At 34.6% G+C, this 14,015-nt stretch overlaps 2 protein-coding genes across 3 annotated transcripts in view; both read right to left on the bottom strand.

Moving 5' to 3' along the window:
• The window catches only part of LOC127853483 (uncharacterized), a 67,094-nt gene extending 55,805 nt beyond the window's left edge, over nt 1-11,289 (bottom strand). Inside the window, exon 1 of the mRNA XM_052388433.1 lies at nt 10,728-11,289. Within this exon, the coding sequence (XP_052244393.1) occupies nt 10,728-11,065 (338 nt within the window). The 5' untranslated portion in view covers nt 11,066-11,289. The remainder of the gene's footprint in view (nt 1-10,727) is intronic.
• Nucleotides 6,961-10,513, bottom strand: LOC127874604 (uncharacterized). 2 transcript variants are annotated; one of them, XR_008047010.1, is made up of 2 exons: nt 10,424-10,513; nt 6,961-7,292 (listed from the first exon to the last, which is right to left on the bottom strand). XR_008047010.1 is itself a non-coding variant. In XM_052419022.1 (2 exons), exon 1 carries the CDS (start codon nt 10,267-10,269, stop codon nt 9,067-9,069), a length of 1,203 nt encoding a protein of 400 aa, XP_052274982.1. In that variant the 5' UTR covers nt 10,270-10,349; the 3' UTR covers nt 6,961-7,292; nt 9,059-9,066. The 2 variants fall into 2 exon arrangements, 1 of the variants encoding a protein (XP_052274982.1); XM_052419022.1 differs by lacking the exon at nt 10,424-10,513 and adding an exon at nt 9,059-10,349.
• Nucleotides 11,290-14,015: the final 2,726 nt, after the last annotated feature.

The following is a 14,015-nucleotide window of genomic DNA, read 5'->3' as shown; positions in this document are numbered from 1 at the left end:
GAAATATGTTTTTGTTGCTAAAATTTTCTTATCTTTCTGTGAATAATTTAATCTGGAAATGATTTTGAAAATTTGGATAACACATTCAATTATACGCCCTCAATCTGTAAAATCTGCGGCCGAAAACCTAAAAAGTATACTTTTTTCCCCTTGGGGAGGGGGGAGGGGGAGGGAATTCCCCGATTAAAAAAAAAAGATTACTATATCTCAATTCTATTTCAATTTAATCTTGTCAAACATACTTAAATATAAAAAAAAAGAAATGAATATAGTGCAAACATGTACAAATATAATAATGAGAGAGTAAGTAAAACAATTCCCAAAAAAGGGAAACGCCGCGAAAATTCCCACACATGAGGGTAGCGACCCGCTTCCCCTAAAATGGATTGAGGGCCCTGTAGGCATTTGAAAATACTTAAATTTAATAATGTAATACCAATGGTCATAACACATACTGCAATAAGTAGTTTATAAATAACATGTTTTGAGATTGCCAAACTATGCATACATATAGGTCTACATGCATCAATGATCTGACAGCTTATATCGCGATTCGGAATGAAGTGTCCTCAGTAAAATTTACATCTCAGAAACCAACTTTCACTTTCGCAAACTTTTCTGAAAGGACGTAAATGTCACATTTTAAATTCAGTTGTTGATTTGTTGTAATTTCAATAGACGCAGAATCCTGCATTTTGCCTATTTCCAGTAACTGTGACCTTCACTTGTGACCTTGACCTTTGACCTAGTGACCTCAAAGTCTATAGGGGTCATCTGCGAGTCATGATCAATGTACCTATGAAGTTTCATGATCCTAGGCCCAAGCGTTCTTGAGTTATCATCTGGAAACCACCTGGTGGACGGACCGACCGACCTACCGACATGAGCAAAGCAATATACCCCCTCTTCTTCGAAGGGGGGCATAATAAGCCATCAATGAAAGTCATTATATTGTTCACAACCACCTGTCTTAAGTGGATTAAAAGTAAATTAATGAAAGCATTTAATAAGGGCAGTACTGTGATAAATATGAAGAATGTCCAAATGTCCTACATGTACAGTGTTTTATCAAAATTGAAAATCTGTTTAAACAAGGGCTGTTTGTAAAACATGCATGCCCCCCATATGGGCTGTCCGTTGTAGTGGCAGCCATTGTGTGAATACGTTTTTGTCACTGTGACCTTGACCTTTGACCTAGTGACCTGAATATCAATAGGGGTCATCAGCGAGTCTTGATCAATGTACATATGAAGTGTCATGATCCTAGGCAAAAGCGTTCTTGAGTTATCATCCCGAAACTATTTAACTATTTTGGGTTACCATGACCTTGACCTTTGACCTAGTGACCTCAAAATCAATAGGGGTCATCTGCGAGTCATGATCAATCTACCCATTAAGTTTCATGATCGTAGGCATATGTGTTATTAAGTTATCATCCGGAAACCATTTTACTATTTCGGGTCACCATGACCTAGACCTTTGACCTAGTGACCTCAAAATCAATAGGGGTCATCTGCAAGTCATGATCAATCTACCTATGAAGTTTCATGATCCTAGGCATATGCGTTCTTGTGTTATCATCCGGAAACCATTTAACTATTTCGGGTCACCATGACCTTGACCTTTGACCTGGTGACCTCAAAATCAATAGGGGTCATCTGGGAGTCATGATCTATGTACCTTTGAAGTTTCATGATCCTAGGCCTAAGTGTTCTTGAGTTATCATCCGGAAACCACCTGGTGGACGGACCGACAGACATGTGCAAAGCAATGTACCCCCTCTTCTTTGAAGGGGGACATAAATATGGTTATGATTGGTATTACAGGTACTAAAACTGACTGCGACACCTTTATACATGCAATTTCATGTTATAAGCATCTGTGACCTTTGACCTCTTGACCTTAACATGGATTTACCTCTAAATCTTCTTCCATGTAAAAATAAAATATGTTGCATGGTTGTAAGTCAAAGCATTCCCTAGATATCATGTGGAAACAATTTGTCTACAGACCAACTGACAAATGGACCAAAGGACAGATGCAAAGCAAAATAACCCTGCTCCTTAAAAGAGGGTCCTCTATTTCTAAATAAAATCTCAGCATGAACAATCTAGCCTGTGATGAGTGGCTTACGACATGCAACCTCATGGTCTACTATGTCCCAATATGTTGTGTTGTTATTTTACCTATTGTGATTACTTTGCTTTTGTTGTTGTCACATGATCTATTTGTGGAAAAGAAAAGACGCCATTGTAAATTGTTTTAAAGGAGGATCTGAGAGATTGGTCTATTGTTTATTTATATGTGATATTGAAATACCATACAGTAGCAAGCCTAGTGGCAATGTTTTTTTAAATTGGGATATATGACTAATAATTTTGCAATTTAATTTATACTACACAACCTAAGAAAAATTTCAACTTTTTAAAAATTTGTTGAAAATATACCGGTACTTTAATTGTATTTGCATTATTTGCAAAAAAAAAGAGTTAAATGGCAGCAAAGCAAGAGCCAATCAATGTTCATGAGCTATTTTCACATTGAAAATGTTAATTTCCTAATGGTAATGAAATCCAAGATACAAAACATGTTTATGATTATGTGTAACACACATTTTTTGAAGTATTAAAAGTGTACTTAATATTGAACATAGTGGACTGCACATTTTCAATACACACAGACCAATGTCTAAAGTAAAAAAGTTTGCATATAATATTCAAATTCAACTAGAAATATAAAGTAAACTTTTTTTCGTAGAAATGAAAATGACAGGTAACACTAATGCGTAAAGATGCCATTTAACAAAACAAGTGTTATATGAACAGTGTACTAAAAAAATCCTCTAAAATAATATACCGTAAATCTACGAATATAATACGCACTTTTTTACCTGCCGATTTTTTCTTCAAATAGGGGGTGCATATAATATACGAGTTTAGAGCAGAACAAAATTTTTCCTGTGCAAATTTTCAACTTAATCGCTGTTAAAAGCTTTGTGGCAGCCATTTTGAACTACACCATTACATCAAAGGGGTGCAACAGGGCTCACGCTGTCGTTCGCCATTTGAGTCATTTGTGAAAATATTGAGAATTTGGCTCAATAAAAATCTTATTTGTGAAAATGCCAAAATCTAGTAAAATTTCATTGAAAACATCTGCCATTTATATTGGACTGGTTTTCTATATTTGTCTCTTTGTTTTAATGAAAGTGTTCGCAATTCGAACAGTAAACAAAACCCTGTCTGTACCCGATTATGAGACATCGCTTGACCTTATTGTTGTTGAAGTGCGCATGGTAGCTGGCCAATCAACATTGAGCTCGCTTACACATGAAATGACGTTGTCGAATGAAACGTGAGAACAGGAGGAGCTATCGAATAATATTGGGTCATTCATGCGTAGCCACTGCTGTATACTTGGAATACACAGTTAAAATCATCGCCTGCCTACAAAATAGCGACTGGACGATAAATCGTATAAAGAGATTAGCAAATGAAAAAAACCCTGACAATACCCTTAAATAAATATTTCTTAGCTGACCACTATTTATCTTTCTACCGCATATTTAAAATATCAAAAGTAAAGAGTGGTAATTAAATAATTAGTTTTACGATGCTAATAGAGTCCATTACACCTGTCTGCCGATTGCCGAATTAAATTGAAAGGTGATATTTAATTAATTTGTTTTTTACTCCCAAACTAACCTTAATGACAGCAGCATATTTTAATTAAAGAGATCATGAAAAACAAGAGCGGTTTAATTGTATTTAAAGTTATATTAATAAATCGAGTTTGTAACACTTCGGAAAAGTAATTCATCTAGACAACTATAAACACGGAAGTAACCATTTTGTCTTCTTATTACTTTATTATTATTATAATTATTATCGTCCCGAATATTGTCAAACTGAATTAAATGTGAAAACAAAAAACAGCGTCTCTGCTTCTTTCTTTTGTAATTATGACTGCTTGACCCGGATGTCAGCAAGGGCCCCGTGTGTTATCGGTAACAATCAATGGTAATATAAACAACAGACAGAGATATTTATTATGCAACTGTCATAACAACAGCATTATAACACATCCCGATCAATATACCGGGGTATTACTGTGAAACAGATAGTTGACAACACCAAATTGATTTGCTATTTTCACAACACAAAAATATATTGACATTTTTTTTCGGAAATAGCCAATTTCGGAAACTGATTTTTTTAGTGCGTATTTTACTCGGATTTTCAATTTTTACCGATAAATTTTGACCAAACTCGGGAGTGCGTATTATGCACGAGGGCGTATTATATTCATTGATTTACGGTATGTTCTTTCACAGATAATAATTATTTATTACAAGAGCTGTAACCATATGATGACATATGTCCCCCTATGAACGCTTTGATAGTAGTTATGAGCATTTTTCGAAACCTAAACGCAGATTTTGAAACCTAAACGCGGACCCTAAGTTCAAGGTCAAGGTCAAATGGGTCAAATTGTGTGCGTATGAAAAGTCCATATACACATGCATACCAAATATGAAGGTTACATCTGAAGCGACATGTATAGTAGTTATGAGGATTTTTTGAAACCTTAACGCAAAAGTGTGACGGACAGACAGACAGACAGCAGACAATCCGATCACTTTATGCCTCCTTCGGGGGCATAAACATGTGATTCGTAAAGTGTTTGCTAGGTTTTACTATAGCCATATAAGGGAAATAGCCTCACCCCCTGGCGGACATGTCTTTCAACCAAGCAGAACCATTTTCAAATCAAGTAAGAAATCAAGAAACAAATGTTCTGACAAAATTTCATTAAGATTCAACAGTTAATATCACTTTTAGAGTGTTAACAATCTTTAATTTTAATTTGATATTTCTACTGTGTTTTTGACCTCACACAAGCCAGTTTCGATTTGGCCATGATATAATGGAGACAATGTTCTGACAAAGTTTCATGAACATTTGACGGTTAATATGACTTCTTGAGTGTTAGCATGCTTTTTCTTTTGTTCGACCTATCAACCTAGTTTTTTACCTCACATATTCCAGTTTCGAACTTGGACATGAAATTATTGGGAGAAAATTTAATGTTCTGACTAGGTTATGAAGATTGGAAAATAAATGTAGCCTCTAGATTGTAAACTAGGAAAATGATGAAAATAGACTATGCATGAAGACAGACTAAGGAGATCACACAATTTAACCATGAACTCAGGCGAGCTTAAAATAAGAAGACAATTTTTGTTATTTATAAATATTGAAAACTGTGTCTTTTCTGGTTGCCTTAAAGTTATATACCCAGAAAGTGCTTCTTACCTAAAGCATATTAATGAGGTTGTCAGAAAAAGACCTGGTTTTGTTGAAATTTTCTTGAAGGCTATGAAATATATGCATACTGGGTGTTGGGTAAATCACCTGCCCTACTTTTAATAACAATCCATAGAGCACGTAAACCCGCCAGTCACTTTATCTAGGTAATCAATGAAAACACATGCAGTTAATTTGAGTGCATTATTTTTTTTATTTAAAGCGAGACTATATGATTTGTATATGTGTTAAATTGTAATATATTGATACAAATATGTTAGACCAGTTAGTGGATTTGAAAATGACCCCTCATCCAAGCTTTAGTGATGGATGAAGGGGCATTATTGGAAATAAAGCCTGAGGCTGAGCATGTATAATTTAGCATATCGTTCCGACGATATTTCTAATCGATCGCGATTTAAAGCATAAAAACAAATCGAGTATACCTCACTCCAACCGGAAGCGCTCTTCAATGGGAAGTCATAATTTACAGTAAAAAGAATGTTTTGTTGCATTACTTCATAAAGGGTGGGAAATCCATTGATTCCTTTTTAAACAAAATATATAATGTTCAAATGGGATGGGAATATACATGCTCAGCCTCAGGCTTTATTTCCAATAATGCCCCTTCATCCATCACTAAAGCTTGGATGAGGGGTCATTATTTTCCATAAAGCCTTCTGGCTTTCACATGTATAATTTAGCATCTTTAAAAAGCAACAAAACCATTCTTTCCATAGAATGATATATAATACAACACAAAAAATAAAAAGTGTAACAAATATCAATTCCAAATAAGTATTGTCTTCCACTCTTATATAAAGGCACCATATCTGTTATAAAATGTATAACAAATTCAAAAGCATTATGTATCAAACATATTTGATATTTGAACAACACAAAAGACCATGTCCATAAGAAATATTGTGTCTAATCAACATGAGAACTCAAAACAGCTTGGGAGAATGAGACATTTTCATTTGTTAAAGCCTTTCGAAGATAAAATTTTCGAAAGTTTTTATCCGACTTCCAGTCTGCAGTGTCCAATATATTTTTTAAACTACATCCTCTACTAAATGCAGCCGAGGTGGATGCACTTCTATACGAATGTGCCTTAAAGATTTCAGAATTGATACCCGACATAGTCAACACATCTTTCAACCATCTAGCAATGGTGCTAGAGGAAACTGGCTGAAAAGTTTTATATGATATAAAAAACTGTGACGATTTCCTAATCGTTTTAGTAACTCTAAGATAATGTAAAACAGTATGCATAACACATAATTCTTCTTTGTCATAATGATCTATTTTAAGCACAAATGCATCACCCATTTTAGTCGTTTTCAATAGTTTAGGAAATGTAAACACAACTGCCTGTTGTTCCTTATACAAGTTATTAACATTCATAGAAACTAAAGTCTGTGCTCTTGGAGCTGTAGCCAGTGCAATCAGTGCTACCAATTTCAATGTCAACATTTTCAATGTCAGATTATTCAAAGGATAAAGAGACATTAAATATTTTAAAACAACTGATACATCCCACGTGAATCTATAACGCGGTACAGGTGGCTTACTATGAAAACAACCTTTAAGGTATCGTTTCACTAAGAAACAATTCTGACACCAAGAATTTCCGAAAAACGGTAATGTCTGTAGAAGCATTGATTTGTGTGTGTTAAGAACTGAGTAAGATTTATTATTATACTTTAAATAATAAAGATAATCAACTACTTTAATTTCAGTCGTAATAAGGGGATTAACTTTCCTTCGTAAACACCAAAAATACCATCGTTTCCACGCCAGGTCATATTGCTTCCTAGTTCCAGGTCTCCATGACTGGATGATAGTGTTTGCAGTTTCTGGTAAAAGTCCTTGACTCTCAAGTGATTTCCGGATAAGACTGCTGCGCCCATGATGATCTTCTTTGCTAACGGATGCTCCTGTCCGTTGTGTGGCAGGGTGAGCAAGTCCCTGTGTTTTGGTAGCCTGACAGGAAAATCAGATAGAATAGTCATCATCATAGAAAACCATGTTTGAGACCTCCATATAGGAAAAACTACTATAGCTTTCTCTACTTTATCAGTTTTAATTTTATTGATTACTTTCCCCATAAGATTAAATGGGGGGAAAATATATGGAACTTCAGTTTTCCAACAAATACTAAATGCATTAGTATATGTTGATCCAGGTTCTGGAAACCAAGAGACAAATCTATCTATCTGCTTGTTAATTCTGGATGCAAAAAGATCTATTTTAGGTACAAAAAACTGAGAAGTAATTCTACAAAAAATATCTGCTTTTAACATCCATTCTGTTGCATCAGAAAAATTTCTTGAATAAAAATCAGCTGTATTTAAAACACCTGGGACATGAATAGCAGACAAATATATTTTCCTTTCAATACACCATTGCCAAATATCTTTGGCTAACAAATCCATAGAAATTGATGTCATGCCACCCATGTCATTAATATATTTTATTGCTGATATGTTATCAGATTGTATTTCTATGTGAACATTACAATGATGAACATACAATGATTGTAAAGCATAGAAAATTGCAAGTAATTCTAAATAATTAATTGATAGAGCAGATTCTTCAGGATTCCATCTGCCATTAGAATATCTTTCAGTGTCTAACTCTTCACAACCCCATCCTTGCTTAGATGCGTCAGTCCGACATCTCGACTGAATCGAAAAAGGACGAATCCGTTTTCCATTTTTTAATCTTATATTCTCTATCCACCACAAAAGTTCCATTTTACTTTCATCAGATAAAATCATCTTTTGATTAAAATCTGTACTAGAATTCAAACCGAGAATTTTGTTTCTTTCCAAAGTCCTATAATGTAGGGGTGCCTCAAAAACTGCATAAAATGCATTAATAATCAATCCTATAAATGACGCCAATTCTCGTACAATAATTGTATTTTTACTATAAATATTTCGAGCGTACAAAATAATCTTTTGTAACTTTTCTTCTGTGAGGAAAACCATGAATTGAACACTGTCAATAATAAATCCAAAAAAGACCATCCTTTGTGTAGGGATCAGAACCGATTTTGAATGGTTAATGGTATAACCTAATTTCTGCAAAGTGTCAATCATTGTTAGTGTGTTAGCCTTACAAACAGCTTGATTCAGGTTCATATTCAACGAATCATCAATGTAGTATGAACAGCGTATGCCTAACTGTCGAAAATAGGAATACACTGGTTTTAAAATTTTTGTAAAAATATATGGGGCAGATGCCAATCCGAACGGAAGACAACTGAACGAGTACAACACTTCGTTCCAATAAAATTTAAGATATTTCTGGCTTTCTTTATGAATTGGTATAGAATAATATGCTTGTTCCATGTCTACTGATGTCATGAAATCATTTTCTTGTAATAAATCCAAAACAACATTAAATGTTTCTTGTTTGAAATGATGGTATGTTACAAATTCATTCAAGGCTTTAAGATTAATTACTGGTCTAAATTTACCACCAGGTTTTGGTACAATGAATATATTTGATATGAACTCATTTGGTTCTGATATGGATACCTTTATGGCACCTATTTCCAATAATTTTTTAATTTCAGTATCTATTATAATTCGCTGTTCATTATTAAATTTAATACTATTTGGAAGTTTTTTCTGAACAGGCTGTTTGTAAAATTCAATGGAATAACCATTGACAACATCTAGTATCCATGGGTCAGTGGTTAGTTTTTCCCAACTTTCAAAACAATTTTTAAGTTTACCGACCGAGGAATCTACTTGTCGTTTGGGTAAGCTGAAGTAGCTCCTACCCGGCCTGCTCTGGCCCTGAAAGGTCTGGAGAAATTTCCTCTCTGTACAGGATATGGCTGGAATCTATAATTCCCAGAATATCCTCTGCGAAATGGTCTGTTGGTTCCACGTCCCCGCCATGGTTTGTAGGACCCATACTGGGAATCCTTAGCAATATATGCCATCGAGTCACATGATTTAATTTCCTTGGACACATCATCGCCAAACAGATTCTTTGTAATAGGCATTGATATATTACACAGTCCAAAGTATTTCTTTTTCAAATGAGGACGAATGCTGTAGCGCCTCTTTACTGAAATATTGTACTGTACTTGACCAAGCAATGTAAGTGTGTCCGACAAAAGGGTTTTTGTTCCCTGATTTAATGCAGCCGATTTCAGATTTTCAGCTAATTTGATTACCGGTACCATGGCTGTGGCAACAATATTCTGAATTTCAGCCAAACCTCTGTCTTGTGTGTGCACTCTTTTATCTAATATTTTCCAGATTTCAGGATTAACAAGTGGTGGTCCAGCCATATCAACATTTTCAGGAATCTTATATTTCTTTGCAATTTCCTCTATATCGCACTGAGAAGTGCATGCCACATTAATCAATTTTGCTAAAGATTTAGCAATGGGTTTATCCGTTTCTAAAGCCTTCAATTTAGGAGGCTGCCAATTTTCATCCTCAGAAGTAACTGAGCCAAACAGCTCTTCTTCAATATTCTTAGACCTAGAAGGTCCTGGAGTTTCAGTGTCTGAAACATCCTCTGAATTTATTTGCACATGTAAATTTGGCCGATCCACCTCTTGATAAGAATATTCATCAAATGTATCATAATAGTGGGGGTCAACATCTGGAATACCCAGTTTCTGTCTTAATTTTACAATATCTTCCTTTGAGAGCTGATTTATGTCAATAGAAGATAATGGCAACTTTTTTGACTTGTTTGTAGGTGTCTGATTACGACTAACTGGTTTTGAGGCCTTTTTGACAACGGACTTAACTTTCTTTTTTCCCTTAACGGGACTTTTTCCACGTTTCTCTTTAGTAGTCACGGTGGAAACCTCAACCATAGAAGCAACATATGGTGTATCAACGATATCACCAGATTCGAAACCGGAAAACTCCGAGTCTCCGTTCACATCCGATAAGTCGAGAACATCGTTCTCAACAGAGCTCATTTTTACCAATTATGAACAAATATAAGAATACTTGCCTATAAATAAATATTTATAAACAAGGACAGCGTCCTTGTGAGCCCTTTTCTGTATACTAAACCAAAATATTCTAAGTTAAAACATGTGTGTGAAAAAAGCACTAAAAAATCGTGCCTACCTTGTCGATCGCCGAAACAATTATGACTTCCCATTGAAGAGCGCTTCCGGTTGGAGTGAGGTATACTCGATTTGTTTTTATGCTTTAAATCGCGATCGATTAGAAATATCGTCCGAACGATATGCTAAATTATACATGTGAAAGCCAGAAGGCTTTATGGAAAATAATGAACATGGACTTGGCATAAAAGACTCTTTTTTTGGGTTTACATCATGATGAATATGGATTTAAAAGCCTAACTTTCTATATAATATATTTTGCAATCATATTGTACTAATAACTAAACAACTGAAGAGTTACATACCTGTGTTGATCAGATACACACTTAGGGCAGCACAGCTGTTCGTGCAAGTTGCAGAACTTGTCAATTGTATGGTCCTTATGAACATCACAAGTTTGTAGAAAATCAACCACCTTTTTTGAAACTGGCCATTTATCTATTTCGACCCTTCCAAATGTAGTATGCTTAGCAAAGGCATTACCATGTGGATCAATACAGTTTCCACAATAAAACCGTTCACACTGTTTACAATAGAAATCAGCACTTTTCTCAACATTAGTCTTGTCTTCACAGGCATTACAAATATAGTCCTTCACTTCATGCGAACCCAGCTCAACTGAAGACTGAGAACTTGTTGCCATTTTATAAATTAACTGGTTTTAACAAAGTCACTTTCTGACACTATAATTACAAACAAGCCTGCATCAGTATAGAAACATAATATACATACACATATATTATATATTATTTACATTTGATCAACATTTAACACTTTTAACTTTTAGAAAATTGGATGTGAACTTGTAAAACATCGTTAAACGTTTAATCTGAAAAGCTCTTTGCGGCACAGTTTTGTGGGACTAGTGACCAGCCTCACCACGTCACAATGTAAACTGTCACGTGAGAACATGTACAGTGTCAGTTTACTTTAAACCTACTGGAATGAAATTGTTAGAAGTGCATTGCATAAACTGCTTATTTAAACTGCCTTAAAGCATAGAAGTCTACAATGAAGATAGTTTGGAAACATAAAGTACAAACTACTGCCAGGTTAATAAGAATGGTACATTTTATTTAAAACTAGTTCCAGATTGGCTATGTTATGACATTTGTACTTGAATTGTGACTTTGACATGGGTCTTTGTAAAGAATACTTGTTAAACAATACAATATAGTCACTACTTATACAGAATGTAAAATTCTGCCTCATATGCTAGCCAAACTTACTTAAAGGGACATTTTCACCTTCGGTAAATAGACAAAATTAAACAAAAATGTTTCAGTTTTGCAAATTTTCGTTGTAGTTATGATATGTATGAGGAAACAGTAATACTGAACATTTACCGTGCTCTAAAATATCCATTATATGCATCTTTTGACAATTTAAAAATGTCAACATTATCAAGCGTTGCAACGCAAAACAATTGAATAATTTGCAGAGTTCTGCTGCTGTCGTTATATTTTGTGAAACTACAAGGATTGCTTATATAAAGTTTAAAATATAACAACCATAGAATGAGCATGGATGGCAGAGAGGGCTAAGCGATAAACTTTTACTCCAGGGGTCAGTGATTCGAGCCCTGGAGTTGAGCGTTACTTTTTTATTTCTTTAATTTTTTTCTAGTTTTTTTACTAGAGCTTTTTAGATCCAATGTTTACATTTATCAATATAAAGCGTTTAATGACAAATTTCAATACATGCACACATCTTTGAGAAGGTCTCCAAAAAAAACAGCGTTTTATGGACTGGTTTCATATATTTTACATATGACCTTGAACAGTGACCTTAACCTCTGACCTAGGGGCCTGGTTCTTGCTTTTTATACTCTTTCAAACCATGCTTGTTTATTCTTCCCAATAATAAGAAAATCTAATTGCTGTGGAGAAAGTGTTTTCATTTTGTCTAGTACAATGACCTTGACTTTTGACCTAGGGCAGAGTTCATATAAAATGTTGGTGTACCCATGACTGGGGTCAACGATTTTCAGGGATGTTGTCTGCAAAAATGGGGATCCCAAGCAAATGTCGAGATGTCTGAGCACTGTCTATGAATGTTTTAGAGATAACAAAAGATGTGTTTGTCAGAAACACAATGCCCCCTACGGCACCACTTTATAGCAAAATATTTAATTTGGCCTTTAAGATGACCTTGACCTTGACTTTCACCAATCAAAATGTGCAGCTCTATGAGATACACATACATACCAAATATCAAGTTGCTATCTTCAATATTGCAAAAGTTGTCGGCAATGTTAAAGTTTTCGGACAGACTGACAGACAGACATACTGACTGACGGGCAATTAACTGCTTATGCCACCCTACCGTGTGCTTAAAAAGTTAGTACAAATAACATCAACATCTCTCTCAGACCTGTTTTCCCTACCGATTGCTTCTCAGTAGTATGGAGGGCATCTCTCAGTAGTTTTGGGCTGTTGTCAGTAGTTTTTAACTTTTCAATCATTTTGAGCATTAAAACACCATGACTGGGTCACATATCAGTTATCGGTACATAAAGCATTAGATGAATTTACTTGCTAATAATAAAATCTGTAAAGTGATATTTTTTGCTTTGATTTGTTACAGCCTGTGCCATTTGGATTGGGAAAATAAACCATGAAATTGGAAAAAATAGCGCGATAAACCAATAAATTGGGAGACATTAATCATTATACATATGATTATAAGTAACAAAATAAAAGTGTTTTTAAGTGCATGTTTGACAGAATTTTATATTATTAAGTGCTGTTTCAATGTCTTCTTTAAATGAAGACAATATTTAGTTAATATCCATCCGCATGCATATTAAACTTGCAATAATCTATAGATTCTTAAATACACCATTTGATCATAAGCTCTTAAAGAGTAGCTATTAATTTAATTCAGTATTAAAAAAAATTAAATACCATAAGGGGAAAACATAAACAAATATTGACAAACGTCCTTTAGTGTTCTTGTTGTGTTAATGATGTATCAAATTGAGTTAAAATAATATATTTTATTTGTTTACCTTTCAATATCTTGCACTTGACCTCAGTTCGATGCTATTTCATTAAACTGTACAGCGTAACAAACATAATAAAGCAGAAAATGCATATGCATCTGATTATTCACAGATCCACTAACATATAAATCAAATCATATTTGCCTCTTTCCATTTTCGAACGATACTCATCTTATTATAATAAATGCTTTAACTTTGTGAGTAGACTAAACTCCAATTTTCCAACACTCGTTTCCGTGACGCACATTCACTGTGCAGATTTCCGATAAATATTTGTTTATGTTTTGTTAAATCTCAAACGTAGTATGTTGCGTTAATTGACACACGCATTACATTATTCCATAATGACCATATGATATCCGTTGTTAATTTGAATGGTATTTATTATTTTCGCCGTTAATCGCAATTTCTCGTCTGCTTGCCGCCATCTTGGACGTGTGTAAAAACAGGCGTGCTCAATCCCAATACATCGACTATCGTCGGTATTCTCCGCAATAGAGAGAGAGATGTGTATACTGGATAGCAACGTAAAGTCGTATATATTCGGCTAAATTTGCGAACCAATACGCAAGTCAGTTGTCGTTCGGTG

Source organism: Dreissena polymorpha, chromosome 1 (genome assembly GCF_020536995.1).
Source record: "Dreissena polymorpha isolate Duluth1 chromosome 1, UMN_Dpol_1.0, whole genome shotgun sequence".
Taxonomy (NCBI): Eukaryota; Metazoa; Mollusca; class Bivalvia; order Myida; family Dreissenidae; genus Dreissena; species Dreissena polymorpha.
This window is presented reverse-complemented; position numbering and strand designations above follow the sequence as displayed.

Bases quoted from the DNA above. Each gene is read 5' to 3' on its own strand.
- LOC127874604 (XM_052419022.1), bottom strand. From the start codon at position 10,269: ATGAGCTCTGTTGAGAACGATGTTCTCGACTTATCGGATGTGAACGGA.